This window comes from Mytilus edulis, chromosome 8 (genome assembly GCF_963676685.1).
Source record: "Mytilus edulis chromosome 8, xbMytEdul2.2, whole genome shotgun sequence".
NCBI lineage: Eukaryota > Metazoa > Mollusca > Bivalvia > Mytilida > Mytilidae > Mytilus > Mytilus edulis.
Window position 1 is genome coordinate 69,027,439 of NC_092351.1, and position 14,657 is coordinate 69,042,095.

General features: G+C 31.7%; 1 protein-coding gene across 7 annotated transcripts in view; it reads right to left on the reverse strand.

Moving 5' to 3' along the window:
* Positions 1-215: 215 nt before the first annotated feature.
* LOC139486850 (minichromosome maintenance domain-containing protein 2-like) overlaps positions 216-14,657 on the reverse strand; it is an 87,497-nt gene continuing 73,055 nt past the window's right edge. For 6 of the 7 annotated variants that reach the window (XM_071271916.1, XM_071271914.1, XM_071271917.1 and 3 more), the window contains 3 exons: positions 11,230-11,339; positions 7,046-7,119; positions 216-386 (listed from right to left, as the gene is read on the reverse strand). In XM_071271916.1, coding sequence (XP_071128017.1) covers positions 312-386; positions 7,046-7,119; positions 11,230-11,339 — 259 coding nt within the window. In that variant the 3' untranslated portion in view covers positions 216-311. The other variant, XM_071271918.1, reaches the window with a different exon arrangement.

Genomic DNA, 14,657 nt, shown 5'->3' on the forward strand with positions numbered 1-14,657 from the left:
CTATGTCTCACTTTTTGAATCCATCAAGCGAGACAAAGAAGGACTGAAACATCCACAACTAGCCAAACTTCATAAGTGTACCCTTTCAACCAAGGGTAAAGATTCTCTTTCAATTCCATATCTCCAATCGTGCTATTAAATGAATAACAGACAAGTCAAGTCTACTTGTCATAAAATAAACTTGGCCTTGGGTTCTTTAAAAAAACAACAACATCTGATTCATAAACTGTTTATGCTCAACACAAATGTACCACCATCTTTAAATATGTTCATATGCTTTGTTCAGTCTTTGTTCACCAAATAAATCTTGTTCACTCCTCTCTGAATTGCTGGTTGTTACAGAATCTAATGAGATTTACATGGAATTGTCTCATCATATGGTCATTCTGGAAAAAAAATATTTTTAAATAATTTTGTACTCGTTGAAGATTAACATTTTTGTCTCCATTGATATGTGTAGCAGGAGACATAGAAATACAAGGCATTTGTTAGTTTGTCTGTCTGTTGGTAGAGCATCTTCTGTTGATAGCAGTTATGTGTGATTAGATACACATCTGAATTTGGATTGACATAATATAGGTTTCTGACACAAAATAAACTTGGCCTTGGGTTCATCTAAACTAGAGGCTCTTAAGAGCCTGTGTCGCTCACCTTGGTCTATGTGCATTTTTGTCATGTTGACTTATTTGGGGCAATATGCGCAATTGTTTCTACATAGGCGGTAATGGTAACGTTTTCTTCTGTTGCTCAGCCCATATCATAAACTTGTATATGTATGATGGCTTGTTTCGAAGCTGAGACATTTCGGGGTACGAAGTGTGATTTATTTTTCCGTAAATTAGCTAACCCCGAGTATTCTTTTGCGATGTGGCTCCTCATGGTAAAAAATCCCATTTTTGACACAATAAGTTCTTTAAAAATTTCATACTTTGAACAGATTTAATGGCTCCATAGTTTTTATACATTTATTCTGTGTTCCCTTACTTTCTAAATTAACACAAATGGTTCAGCTCAGTCATTTGTTTATCATAGAAATGTGTCAAATATCACTACACAGAGATTTTTTGTTTACACGTGACTTTTGAGTTCCTCATTTCAAGGCGCATTAGGGATATTGTCCCATTTGTAGATCTTACTTTGCTGAACATTATTGCAGTTTACAGTTATTCTCTATCTATAATAGTATTAAAGATAATAACCAAAAACGGCAAAATTTCGTAAAAATTACCAATTGGGGGGCAGCAACCCAACAACCAGTTCTCCAATTCATCTGAAAATTTCAGGACAGATAGATATTGACTTGATAAACAATTTAATCCTTTTAAGATTTTCTCTTAATGCTTTTGTTTCAGAGTTATAAGCCAAAATCTACATTTGACCCCAGTGTTCTATTTTTAGCCAGGGTGGCCATCTTGGTTGGTTTGGCGGGTCACCGGACACATTTTTTGAACTAGATACCCCAATGATGATTGTGGCCAAGTTTGGTTTAATTTGGCCCAGTAGTTTCAGAGGAGAAGATTTTTGTAAAAGTTAACGACGCCAGACAATGATGCCAGACAATGACGCCAGACGCCAAGTGATGGGAAAAGCTCACTTGGCCCTGTGGGCCAGGTGAGCTCAAATGGAATACAACATCTGATTCATAAACTGTTTATGCTCAACACAAATGTACCACAATCTTTAAATATGTTATATGTGCTTGTTCAGTCTTTGTTCACCAAATGGATCTTGTTCACCTCTCTGAATTGCTGGTTGTTACAGAATCTAATGAGATTTTGCGTTTGCACAATACTATGCAATTGAAGATTTCTTGGTATTGTGCATTTGGATATGTCTTGCTATTGCTCAATACTATGCAATTGAAGATTTCTTGCAATTGGGTAATACTGTGCGTTTTAAGATTGCGTGCTATTGTGCAACAATGTGCAATTGAAGATTTTTTTTCTATTGCACAATACTGTGTTATTGAAGATTTCTTGCTCTTGCGCAATACTATGCAATTGAAGATTTCTTGATATTGAGGAATACTATGTAATTGATGATTTCCTGCTATTGCACAATAATGTGCTATCGCACAAAACTTCATGTAATAATTTACACATCATGTTTGGTGTGTATCTCATGCCAGCCACATCAGTTTTTTATGCTTTTATATACAATGTATAAAATCAGAAATAATCAATGCAAAAATTCATTTTTATTTTTAAAACACAAAAAAATTATGAAAATATTCCCCTCCCCCTTTAAGTAATGACCCCCAACTCAATTCAGAGAGATTCATACACTTAAACACAAGTTATTGCCTGGAAACTAGAAAAATGCTTTTTTTTACCCCTTTTTGGCCCCTAATTCCTGAATCATTGACGCAATTACCCCCAAACTCACTACCAGCCTTCCATTTGTGGTATGGTATCTTGTCTTGCATTACCATTTCAGAGAGATCCGTATCTTGCATTACAATTTCAGAGAGATCCATACACTTACAAACTAGTTATTGTGTGGAAACTAGAAAATGCTTGTTTTTGGCCATTAATTCCTGAACGTTTAGGGCAATTACCCCCAAATTGAATCTCAGCCTCAAAGATCCATACACTAACACACAAGTTATTGTCAGGAAACAACAAACATGCTTGTTTTTGGCCGTTAATTTTTGAACTGTTGGTACTATAACCTCCAAAATCAATCCCAAATTTTCTTTTATGTTATTGAACCTTGCTGTAAAATTTCATACAGATTCATTCACTTAAACTAAATTAATTGTCTACAGACAATGCCTCTGCGACCACCCACAAATACATAAATATATGACACAAAACTTTGTTTTCTAAAAATTAGTGCTGATTTATATTTTAAAAAGAGAATGGTCCCTTGAAAATATTTATTAATTGAAAAATTGCATTGCAATCAAAAGTCAAAATTTTGCCTGATTTTAATCAAAATTTTATTAAGGTTTATATCAGCAATGTATCAGACAATTTAAACTAGATGCTCTAAAAAGCCTGTGTCACTCACCTTGGTCTATGCATATTAAACAAAGGACAGAGATGGATTCCTGACAAATTGTGTTTTAGTGATGGTGATGTCATTGTAGATCTTACTTTACTGAACATTCTTGCTGCTTACAATTATTTCTATCTATAATGAACTTGGCCCAGTAGTTACAGTGGGAAATATTTTGAAAAAATTTACAAAAATTTAATAAATTTATGAAAATTGTTTAAAATTGACTATATCACCCATCAGATTTACTCAAAATGCTTTGGTTTCAGAGCCAAAAACTGCATTTTACCCTATGTTCTATTTTTAGCCAAATCCCCCATCTTGGTTAGCTGGCCGGGTCATTGGACACATTTTTAAAACTAGATACCCTTATCATGCTTATGATGATTGTGGACAAGTTTGGTTAAATTTGGCCCAGTAGTGTCAGAGGAGAAGATTTTTGTAAAAGTTAACGACAACGGATGCCTGACGCCAAGTGACCTTCAGGCCAGATGAGCTAAAAACTTAAAAAGTACTAATAGCTCTTGATGGAAATAAAACATTATAAGGATACATTAACACTCTTGATGGATATGACATTTATAAGGATACATTAACACTCTTGATTGATATGACCATTATGTATCCTTACAATGGTCATATCCATCAAGATTGTTAATACATCCTTATAATGGTCATATCCATCAAGATTGTTAATACATCCTTACAATGGTCATATCCATCAAGATTGTTAATACATCCTTATAATGGTCATATCCATCAAGAGTGTTAATGGTCAATATGATATCCATCAAGAGTGTTAATGGTCAATACCATATCCACCAAGAGTGTTAATGAATCCTTATAATGGTCATATCCACCAAGAGAGTTAATGAATCCTTATAATGGTCATATCCATCAAGAGTGGTAATGAATCTTTATAATGGTCATATCAATCAAGAGTGTTTATGAATCCTTATAATGGTCATATCCATCAAGAGTGCTAATGTATCCTTATAAATGTCATATTCATAAAGGGTGTTAATGAATCCTTATAATGGTCATATCAATCAAGAGTGTTAATGTATCCTTATAAATGTCATATTCATAAAGAGTGTTAATGAATCCTTATAATGGTCATATCCATCAAGAGTGTTAATGTATCCTTATAATGGTCATATCCATCAAGAGTGTTAATGTACCCTTATAATGGTCATATCCATCAAGAGTGTTAATGAATCCTTATAAATGTCATATTCATAAAGGGTGTTAATGAATCCTTATAATGGTCATATCAATCAAGAGTGTTTATGTATCCTTATAAATGTCATATTCATAAAGAGTGTTAATGAATCCTTATAATGGTCATATCAATCAAGAGTGTTAATGTATCCTTATAAATGTCATATTCATAAAGAGTGTTAATGAATCCTTATAATGGTCATATCCATCAAGAGTGTTAATGTATCCTTATAATGGTCATATCCATCAAGAGTGTTAATGTATCCTTATAAATGTCATATTCATAAAGAGTGTTAATGAATCCTTATAATGGTCATATCCATCAAGAGTGTTAATGTATCCTTATAATGGTCATATCCATCAAGAGTGTTAATGTATCCTTATAAATGTCATATTCATAAAGAGTGGTAATGAATCCTTATAATGGTCATATCAATCAAGAGTGTTAATGTATCCTTATAAATGTCATATTCATAAAGAGTGTTAATGAATCCTTATAATGGTCATATCCATCAAGAGTGTTAATGTATCCTTATAATGGTCATATCCATCAAGAGTGTTAATGTATCCTTATAAATGTCATATTCATAAAGAGTGTTAATGAATCCTTATAATGGTCATATCCATCAAGAGTGTTAATGTATCCTTATAATGGTCATATCCATCAAGAGTGTTAATGTATCCTTATAAATGTCATATTCATAAAGAGTGGTAATGAATCCTTATAATGGTCATATCCATCAAGAGTGTTAATGCATCCTTTGATGGATATGACCATTATAAGGATTCATTAACACTCTTAATGAATATGACCATTATAAGGATACATTAACACTCTTGATGGATATGACCATTATAAGGATACATTAACACTCTTGATGGATATGACCATTATAAGGATACATTAGAACTCTCATGGTGGATATGACCATTATAAGGATTTATTAACACTCTTGATTGATATGACCATTATAAGGATACATTAACACTCTTGATGGATGTGACCATTATAAGGATACATAAACACTCTTGATGGATATGACCATTATAAGGATTCATTAATACTCTTGAAGGATATGACATTTATAAGGATACATTAACACTCTTGATGGATACGACCATTATAAGGATACATTAGAACTCTCATGGATATGACCATTATAAGAATTCATTAACACTCTTGATGGATATGACCATTATAAGGATTCATCAACACTCTTGTTTGAAATGACAATTATAAGGATACATTAACACTCTTAAAGGATATGATATTGACCATAAACACTCTTGATGGATATGACAATTATAAGGATTCATTAACACTCTTGATGGATATGACCATTATAAGGATACATAAACACTCTTGATGGATATGACCATTATAAGGATACATTAACACTCTTGATGGATATGACCATTATAAGTATTCATTAACACTCTTTATGAATATGACATTTATAAGGATTCATTAACACTCTCTATTGATATGACCATTATAAGGATACATTAACACTCTTGATGGATATGACCATAATAAGGATTCATTAACACTCTTGGTTGATATGACCATTATCAGGATTCATTAACACTCTTAATGGATATAACCATTATAAGGATTCATTAAATTTCTTGGTGGATATGACCATTATAAGGATTCATTAACATTGTTGATGCTTACACCATTAAAATTTATAAGCATTCTGGATGGATATGACCATTATAAGGATACATAAACACTCTTGATGGATATGACCATTATAAGGATACATAAACACTCTTGATGGATATGACCATTATAAGGATACATAAACACTCTTAAGGAGGCTCGAGGGTATAAAAATTTCAGAAAAAAAATAAATATTTGTTTTTCATTTCAAATTTTATTTGTTACCTTTTGTAGTTGTTACTTATCATATGGTACAAAAATCATTCAAAACAAACAATTCGTGTTGGCCCCAGATGACTTTTAAAATGTATACATCATTGAAAAAGTTCCAAATTATCTCCCTTTTGTGGAAAAATGCCATTTTTTGGCTTTAAAATTGAAATATCTTTTTTAACTCATAGGTGACCTATATTTTTTAATATAATTTCCATATAAGCTGTAAATAAACTAAATTATTGTAAAATTTGAGCGATTTCTGTAATAAATTTCTTTCTTTTTTTTCCATATTACCTTTATTTCTCCTATTACTTCAACAGAAACAAACCACCTTTACAAAAATGTATGCTTCTTTCGAAGGCAGATTGTGAGCGCAAATGAACGGTGACCCCACTTTTTTATTTTATTTTTTTGTTAATTATAAGATAAAGTTCATTTATAGAAAAATATAGAGAAATCCTGTATAAATGATTTAGACCCGCGAACCCCCTTAAAGGATATGATATTGACCATTAACACTCTTGATTGTTATGACCATTACAAGGATACATTAACACTCTTGATGGATATGCCCAATATAAGGATTCATTAACTCTCTTAGTGGATATGACCATTATAAGGATTCATTAACACTGTTGATACATATGACAATTATAAGGATACATAAACACTCTTGATGGATATGACCATTATAAGGATACATAAACACTTTCAAAGGATATGATATTGACCATTTACACTCTTGATGGATAGGTCCATTATAAGGTTACATAAGGATTTATTAACACTCTTGATGGATATGACCATTATAAGGATACATAAACACTCTTGATTGATATGACCATTATAAGGGAACATTAACACTCTTGATATCGATGGATGTGACCATTATAAGGATTCATTTACACAGAAATGTTTGTAACAATCACTAAATATACAAACCTCTTTTCCAAAGAACTGGTGTTTGTTGTCATGCTGAACATGTGGGCAGGGCTGAAGACTCAGTAATGAATGACCTATAATTAAAATAAATCTAGTAAAATCTCATACACATCAGCTCTTTACAACTGATTTTACAGATTGTCATTATAGTCCAGTCAAACTAAGTTTGAACCTCAAACTAATTGCAACAGAAAATGTTTTAGTTCTAATCTATATAGCATTAAGCCTAAAATATACACAGAAAAAGTCCCATAAAATCTAACTTGAGGAAAACTTAAAATCAGCATTTTTAATTTCTTAAGGAAATTAACATTGGAAAGGGAGATAACTCTGCAGAAATGAGTCTTTTTTGTCAGTTTTGGGTTGATTTTCTTAAAATTCTTGTAAAATAACATACTTTGATGGGGTTTTAAGTTTGTATTTGACTATAATATACAATCTTCTGCTGATGAAATGTAAACAAGAGGCTGTCACAACGACAGCAAACCGGATTTATTAACGTTTATTTGTGTCCTGCCAATATCACAAGAACCATAACTGATGAACGGTGAAAGTGAAAATCGTCAATATCAAATTTGACCTCCATTTTGTCATCAGTATCAACATATTAAAATTTGAAAAGCTTAGGTTGAATGGTTCATGAGTAAATGCAACAACATGAATGGAAACACCATTTTTCGATCTTTCAAGAACCATAACTCCTGAACGGTAAAAGTCAAAATGGACATTATTGAACTTGACCTCCATTTTGTCATCAGTAACAACATATTAAAATTTGAAAAGCTTTGGTTGGACAGTTCATGAGTAAATGCACGGACAAGACTGGAAAAGCCATTTTTCACTTTTTCAAGAAACATAACTCCTGAACGGTAAAAGTCAAAATCGTCATTATTGAACTTGACCTCCATTTTGTCATCAGTAACAAAATATTAAAATTTGGGAAGCTTTGGTTGAACAGTTCATGTGTAAATGCACGGACACGACTGGAAATGCCATTTTTCCATCTTTCAAGAACCATAACTCCTGAACGGTAAAAGTCAAAATCGTCATTATTGAACTTGACCTTCATTTTGTTGTCTGTAACAACATATTAAAATTTGAAAAGCTTTGGTTGAACGGTTCATGAGTAAATGCACGGACAACATTTGGTTGACGCCCGACCGCCCAGCCCCCCGACCGCCCGCCGTACATCCCCAAATTAATAACCGACATTTTTTCACAAAAATCCGGTAAAAAAATGAAATGTTATGGGTATTTTTTTTTTTTTTTAACTTTTCATTAAAGAAATTGCAAATTTATGGCTTCGTGACCATTTTGAAAAAAAATGTGAATATTTGGTATTGTTTATATCTGTAAATTATATTTTTTCAGCAGCTACCTTGTTTAAAGAAACTTTAAACCACAAAAAGAAGAATATCTGCTTAATTACTTTTATTCAATCTGAGATTCTTTACCTGATGGATGTACGTATATATATATATATAATTAGGTGATCTAAGGTAAAATTAAATAATTCAAGAATTCGAAATTCATAAGCTGAAAGAATATTAGTTGAGGATCAAAATAAGCTAAAACAATATTGATAGGTCATGGAGCTCCTTTTAAGAGATATTTGATTTATAAAATATGGCGGGAAAAGGCTGACTCGGATTTTTACCTTATACTTACATTGGTATTATTTAGGTCTCAAGTTAAAAAATAGATAATCCAGAATCTGCTTACATTTTTTCAAATGACCTTTTATGAGCTATGAAGTCTTATGCTAAAATATAAATAGATGTTATGGGGCAAAATATTTTACCTTGTATCATATGGAAAAACATCAAGAAGTCTGAACATTTGACACTTATTCCAAACCTCCTTAACATGCTGAAAAATCTAATAAATGGTCAACTTATGAATTATGAAATCGATAAAACATATGAAAACACCTTAAGAGTTGTTTGTTATACTATAAAGACGGCTAGAATATCAAGAATCAATACATTCAGTTGAATAGAAGTGGTAAAGTTATAATTTTGTATCAATTTTCATTGATATTTCTGCCTTGTGGCAGAGTTATCTCCCATATCAATGCAAATCTCCATAGAAATTTTCAAATTGTGATTTTTTACCAAATTGATACTGACAGAGAAACTCAAAATTGATATAGTAAAAGTCCGAGAAAAACGGAAGTTACAATTTCCTGTTATTGCTTTTGTGTCAAAAGGTAAATAGGTAATTAGCCTCGAGTAATCAATGAAGGTGTTAAGGATTAGACTGTATATACAGCAATTAAATAGTATTGGCTATTACCTGGTGATCAACTAGCAAGTTAAGACACAAGCCTGGATGATTAAAAGTGGAATACTGACAAAGATTAAGTTGTATAAATTTAACTTTAATTTGATGCTGTTGAAAACATTGAACAGTTATATTACTGAACCTCAAAGACAAATGTCTTTATGAACTCAAATATATTTATGCCTACCACACTTCTTGCAAAGCTGACTATGGTGACCCTAATGACTTGACCATACATATGGAGACAGCTACCCACGAGAAAAGTCACAAAAATCCATTCAACACCACTGTTCAGTAGTGCTACCAAAATTGACAATGTAGCTCAAGCAGAGATTGCATACTTCGATAAAAATTTCCAAATCTCCAGTTGTGGAGACAACTCTGTCACATGTCTGCATACATGGGCCTTTTATGGTATGGATTCATAAAGTATGTTTTACTCATAGTTGAAAGGTATACAGTGACATGTAGTTGTTTGTTCTTCAGAAAAAGAGCTTCATTGGCAATCACAACTTAAATGAGTTTTGTACAACCTTAGTAACTGGTACCCTTTTTATTAATTGTTTCAGAATATAATTAATAAATGGTCCTGGACCACAATTGTCGTCCCTTGATTTTTCGTTGTTCACGAATATAGTCCCTAGTGTTGACAGTGGGTTACTTGCCATTAATTTTTATACCCCTTCCAAATTTATTTCTCCTTGTTTAATGCCTCAAATTGCAAGTTCAGGGGTGAAATTACACTGTAAAAAAAATTGGGTCTAGAATTTTAAAGGAAATTAGTGATTTGGTCCAGCTGAAAAAAGTTAAAAATTAGCACTTCGGAAGCTGTCAAAAATTTTCAAGACGCCCTAAACATAAAATTGTCCATATTTTGATTTAGAGCCAATGAAGTTTTCTATAATTTTGATATAATTTGTCCCAAAAGTAGTACAACACACTGTAAAAGTTTCATTTAAAATTCTGGACCCAAATTTTTTTACAGTGTAATTTCACCCCCTACTTGCAATTTGAGGCATTAAACATGGAGGTATAAAATAGATGGCAAGTAACCCACTGTCAACACTAGGGACTATATTCGTGAACAACAAAAATCAAGGGACGACAATTGTGTTCTCGGACCACTTCTCTTTATACTCTTTTTTATCTGAATTAGTTGACAATGATAACATGTTGATTTGGAAAACATGTATCCTTATACAATAGAACTTTGTATGCCTGCATATTTATTAAGTTAATCTATGGTTATATTTATTTATTTAATTTTAGGTGTTTTAACGCCACTTTTAAGCACCGCTTTTGGGCTTCTTTTGTGACAGCCAGTTTTTATTGGTGGAGGAAGCCGAAGTGCCTGGAGAAAACCATGACCGTCGATAGGAAAACTAAGAATCCTATTCAATTAACCACCCGAGTGGGGTTTGAACTCACAACCCTAGTGTTGAATGGCTAGTGATTACAGTAGTAACTACTTAGTACTTAAACCACTCGACCACAGAGGTCCCCCGCTATGGTTATATGAATATCAGGCTGGTTTTCAAATGAATTTTTTTGACCGATAATAATGAAAAGTAAATTATCATGAAAAGAATGTTCAGATTTGCACCAAACAAAGCTTTCATAGTAATTATATATCAAATTGCACTATATTCTTGAAAAAAAATTGTCAAGCATTTTTTTGTGAATACCCTTTTTGTTTTTTTGAAAGTATAAGAGATCCAGGAGTTTTATAAAAAAATCATATTACATAATCCCTTTTTTTTCCTTAAATGATGTTGTCTGATATGAGGACTACCTCTGTTTATTTCATTTCTATTCAAGTAAGGTTCTAGAAAGACTTTCATTTTTGAACACTGTTATCGGTTCCTATAATATTTCCTTATTACTTAGCCCACTTTATGTACCTAATCTTTCTGTTAAGGACTCTTCATAGATCCAAATAGCCATTAAACCATCTTCAACTGTTATTTCACTTCTCAGACTAAGTCTAGCATGACTCATTGACAGGGAATATCTACAATATTTGTGATACAAAAATTAAAGCAAGCAAACTCAATAATTCTATCATAATATCTGGCTTTACTAACACCTCTAACATTTGGGGTTTTATAATCCCATATTTTCAACATTTTGCACTCACATGTAGGTGTGCAATTTTTATTATTTTATAATTTTTGAACACAAAACTAAATTCTGCTACCTTTCCACTCTAAAGGAGTTGGTTCAGTAAGACCCCTTTTTGGCCCCAAAATATAGCAGTTTTACAAAATTGTTAAAATGTAAACCTTTATTTATTTATTGGACAGTAGAATGCTTCTGCTACATAAATATGGGCTGTTTTTGACAATACAATGCACATATATCCGGTACTAGCACCATTAAGTCATGCTAAATTACTAAAATCCTCATAATTCTAGCATTTTAGTTAAATTTTAGACGGTTTTCATGTAAAACGAAAGTGGCCGCATTCGTGTTCATCCTTAATATTGAAATGTAAGTTGTATTTTATGATAATACATAACATATATAAAGGTTGAGGATGAACACGGATGCGGCCACTTTCATTTTTACCAAAAACCATCTGAAAAGTGACATTTTTTGGCATATTAGGTAGATTTTTCATATTTGAGCTTGAATCCGATCGTTTTTAATGACTAAATCTGTTAAAATCTTTCACATAAACTAATTAATTCAAATAAAATAGACACTTAAGTGTTTAAAAAGTGGTCAAAATCTTTCGTCAGATGAACCTGAAATTTGAGGCCAAAATCGGTCCTTACCGGACCTACTCCTTTGAAATGAATAATATTTGAAAGAACTATTATGATGTTGCCTTTTTAATTTTAATTTCATGACCAACAACATAAGTTATATGTTTTAGACAAGAAATCTTTGCAAAAGCCAAAAAAAATCTTTGTAAAACATTTTAACTGATTTGTGTCAAATTTTTTTCGGGTATGCTAAAGAAGGTAGTTATGCAAGTAGGTAGGCAACATCAAACAATTTAAATTTATTTTTGGCATTATATATGTTTCTAAAGCAAAAATTACATGATTTTGTAAAACTTAATTTTCTTGGCCAATATTATGGCACTAATCACATCTTATGAGCATTTCTACCATAAATATGACTTTGACTGGATTTTATTCATGATTCTACCACTATATAATTCATGATTATACCCCTATGTAATTCATGATTCTACGCCTATGTTATTCATGATTCCACCCCTATGTTATTCATGATTCTGTTATTTTGAGTTAACACTTCCTGTTTGTTGACTGGATGTTTATCTTTGTCTTTGTTGATTCTAGCTAACAAACATAGTTTTCCTGTTACTCAAAGCAACTGAAACAAGAGGCTCTCAATAATTATTTTTGCTTTTCAATATAAATTAATTAATGGCTTAAAAATTCTATCTAAATGTTCTTGATTAGTGTAACATTTTCTTCAAGAGCAAAAAATACATGTTACTCCTATGTTTCATTTTAGCCATAGTGGCTATGTTTCTTGATCTACAAGGAAATAAAATACAAAATTTATACTAAATACTCTGAAACTCCTTCAGCCCAATGTGTTGAATTTGATACAGCAGTTTCAAAGAAGAAGATTTTTTAAAGTAAGCAAACTAGATGAACAAATTGTTAAAAATTTTCTTTAAAGGGTCAGTGACAATTTTGGTCATAGAAACTTATTTGGAGATCTTACTTTGCTGAACATTTTTTTGCTGTTTACAGTTTATTTTAATTATTAATAATATTCCAGACAATTACCAACCAGATGATAATTATCGAACCCTGAACAGTTGGAGCAAGTATGGACACAACATTCAAACTTGATACAGCTCTGAATTTGGATTGTGATTAAATAGTTGACACAGCATAGGTTTCTGACACAGAATGAATGTGGTCTAATGAACTTAAATAATTTTTTTGTTGCTTTTGAGCAATTCACTATGCTGTTGAATATTACATGTATTAATCCCCTCCAATTTTTTTTTTATTTCTGAAATCTGAAATGAGAAAAATTGTTCCCCCCACCCCCTCTCCAATTTTTTTTTTACCTCCCCCTTTCCTGTATTCCAAAAATAATTTCAATTCAAATTTCTAATTCAGTTTGTAATACTACTCATTTAAATACATCATAAAATATTAAAATATAAAATGACATACAGTCATGGTTAAAATATTAATTAATATGGGGACAAAGTCCCCTATTACAGTAGAAAATTCAATAAAAAAAAAAAAAAAAAAATAAATAAAAAATCGGGAAAATTTCCCGAATTTTTCATTGGAAAATCGTTCAATTTTTTTTTTGTCGTGTTTTTTAATTTCCGGATCTGCGCAGAACACATAACTCTACTTCCTTCTTCCAGTCTTGTTGTCGTGAGACTTTGATTAGTCTAGTAAAATATAGGAACTCAAGGAACACAATACCGATATTTCATTTTTAATCATTCTTTGTCTTTGGTATGAATAAAAGTTAGGCCTACCTGATGCATTGCGTTTCTTTGTTTACATTGAACATGACGTCATAACTTAAATAACGTCACAAGTAAAATCCCTAACAACAGAACCAAAATCGGAAACGTTACGGTATTTCCGTATCTTTTTTTTTAACAAATATTTAAAATACAAAAAAAATAATTTAAACAAACTTCGTCCCCATTCACAGGTAATGCCTGCCTCATATTAGTAACTTCTAAAACAAAATTACAGCTTATCATCTCAAGACAATCATCATTTCTAAAATACATAATTTTCAAGCAGTGTAAGGGAGGTAATCAAACATATATATAACAGTATTCATAAAATGGAATTGGATTACCTCCATTAACCAGAAAAACCCTTGTTTTTTCCCCTTATTTGCTCCCATTTGCTCAATGATTTGAGCCAGCCTTACCTTTGTAGTAAGAAACTTTGTAGTACAATTTCAGAGAGATCTATTGTCTGTAAACTAGAAAAATGCTTGTTTTGGGCCCCTTTTGGCCCCTAATTCTAAACCTTTCGAACCATAACCACCTTTAGCAATCCCAACTTTCCTTTTATGGTTATAAACATTGTGTTAAAATTTTATTGATTTCTATATACTTATACTAAAGTTATTATCCGGAAACCATCTGTCTTCAGACGACGAAGACGTGATACCAATATACGACCAAACAACTTTAATTTTTGCAGTCGTATAAAAACTTACTTAAAACTTCCAATTTAGTGGCAGCAACCCAACAATGGGATGTTAGATTTATCTGAAATTTTTAGAGCTGATAGAACTAGACCTAATGAACATTTTTTACCTCACATCAGATTTGCTCTAAATGCTTAAGTGTTTG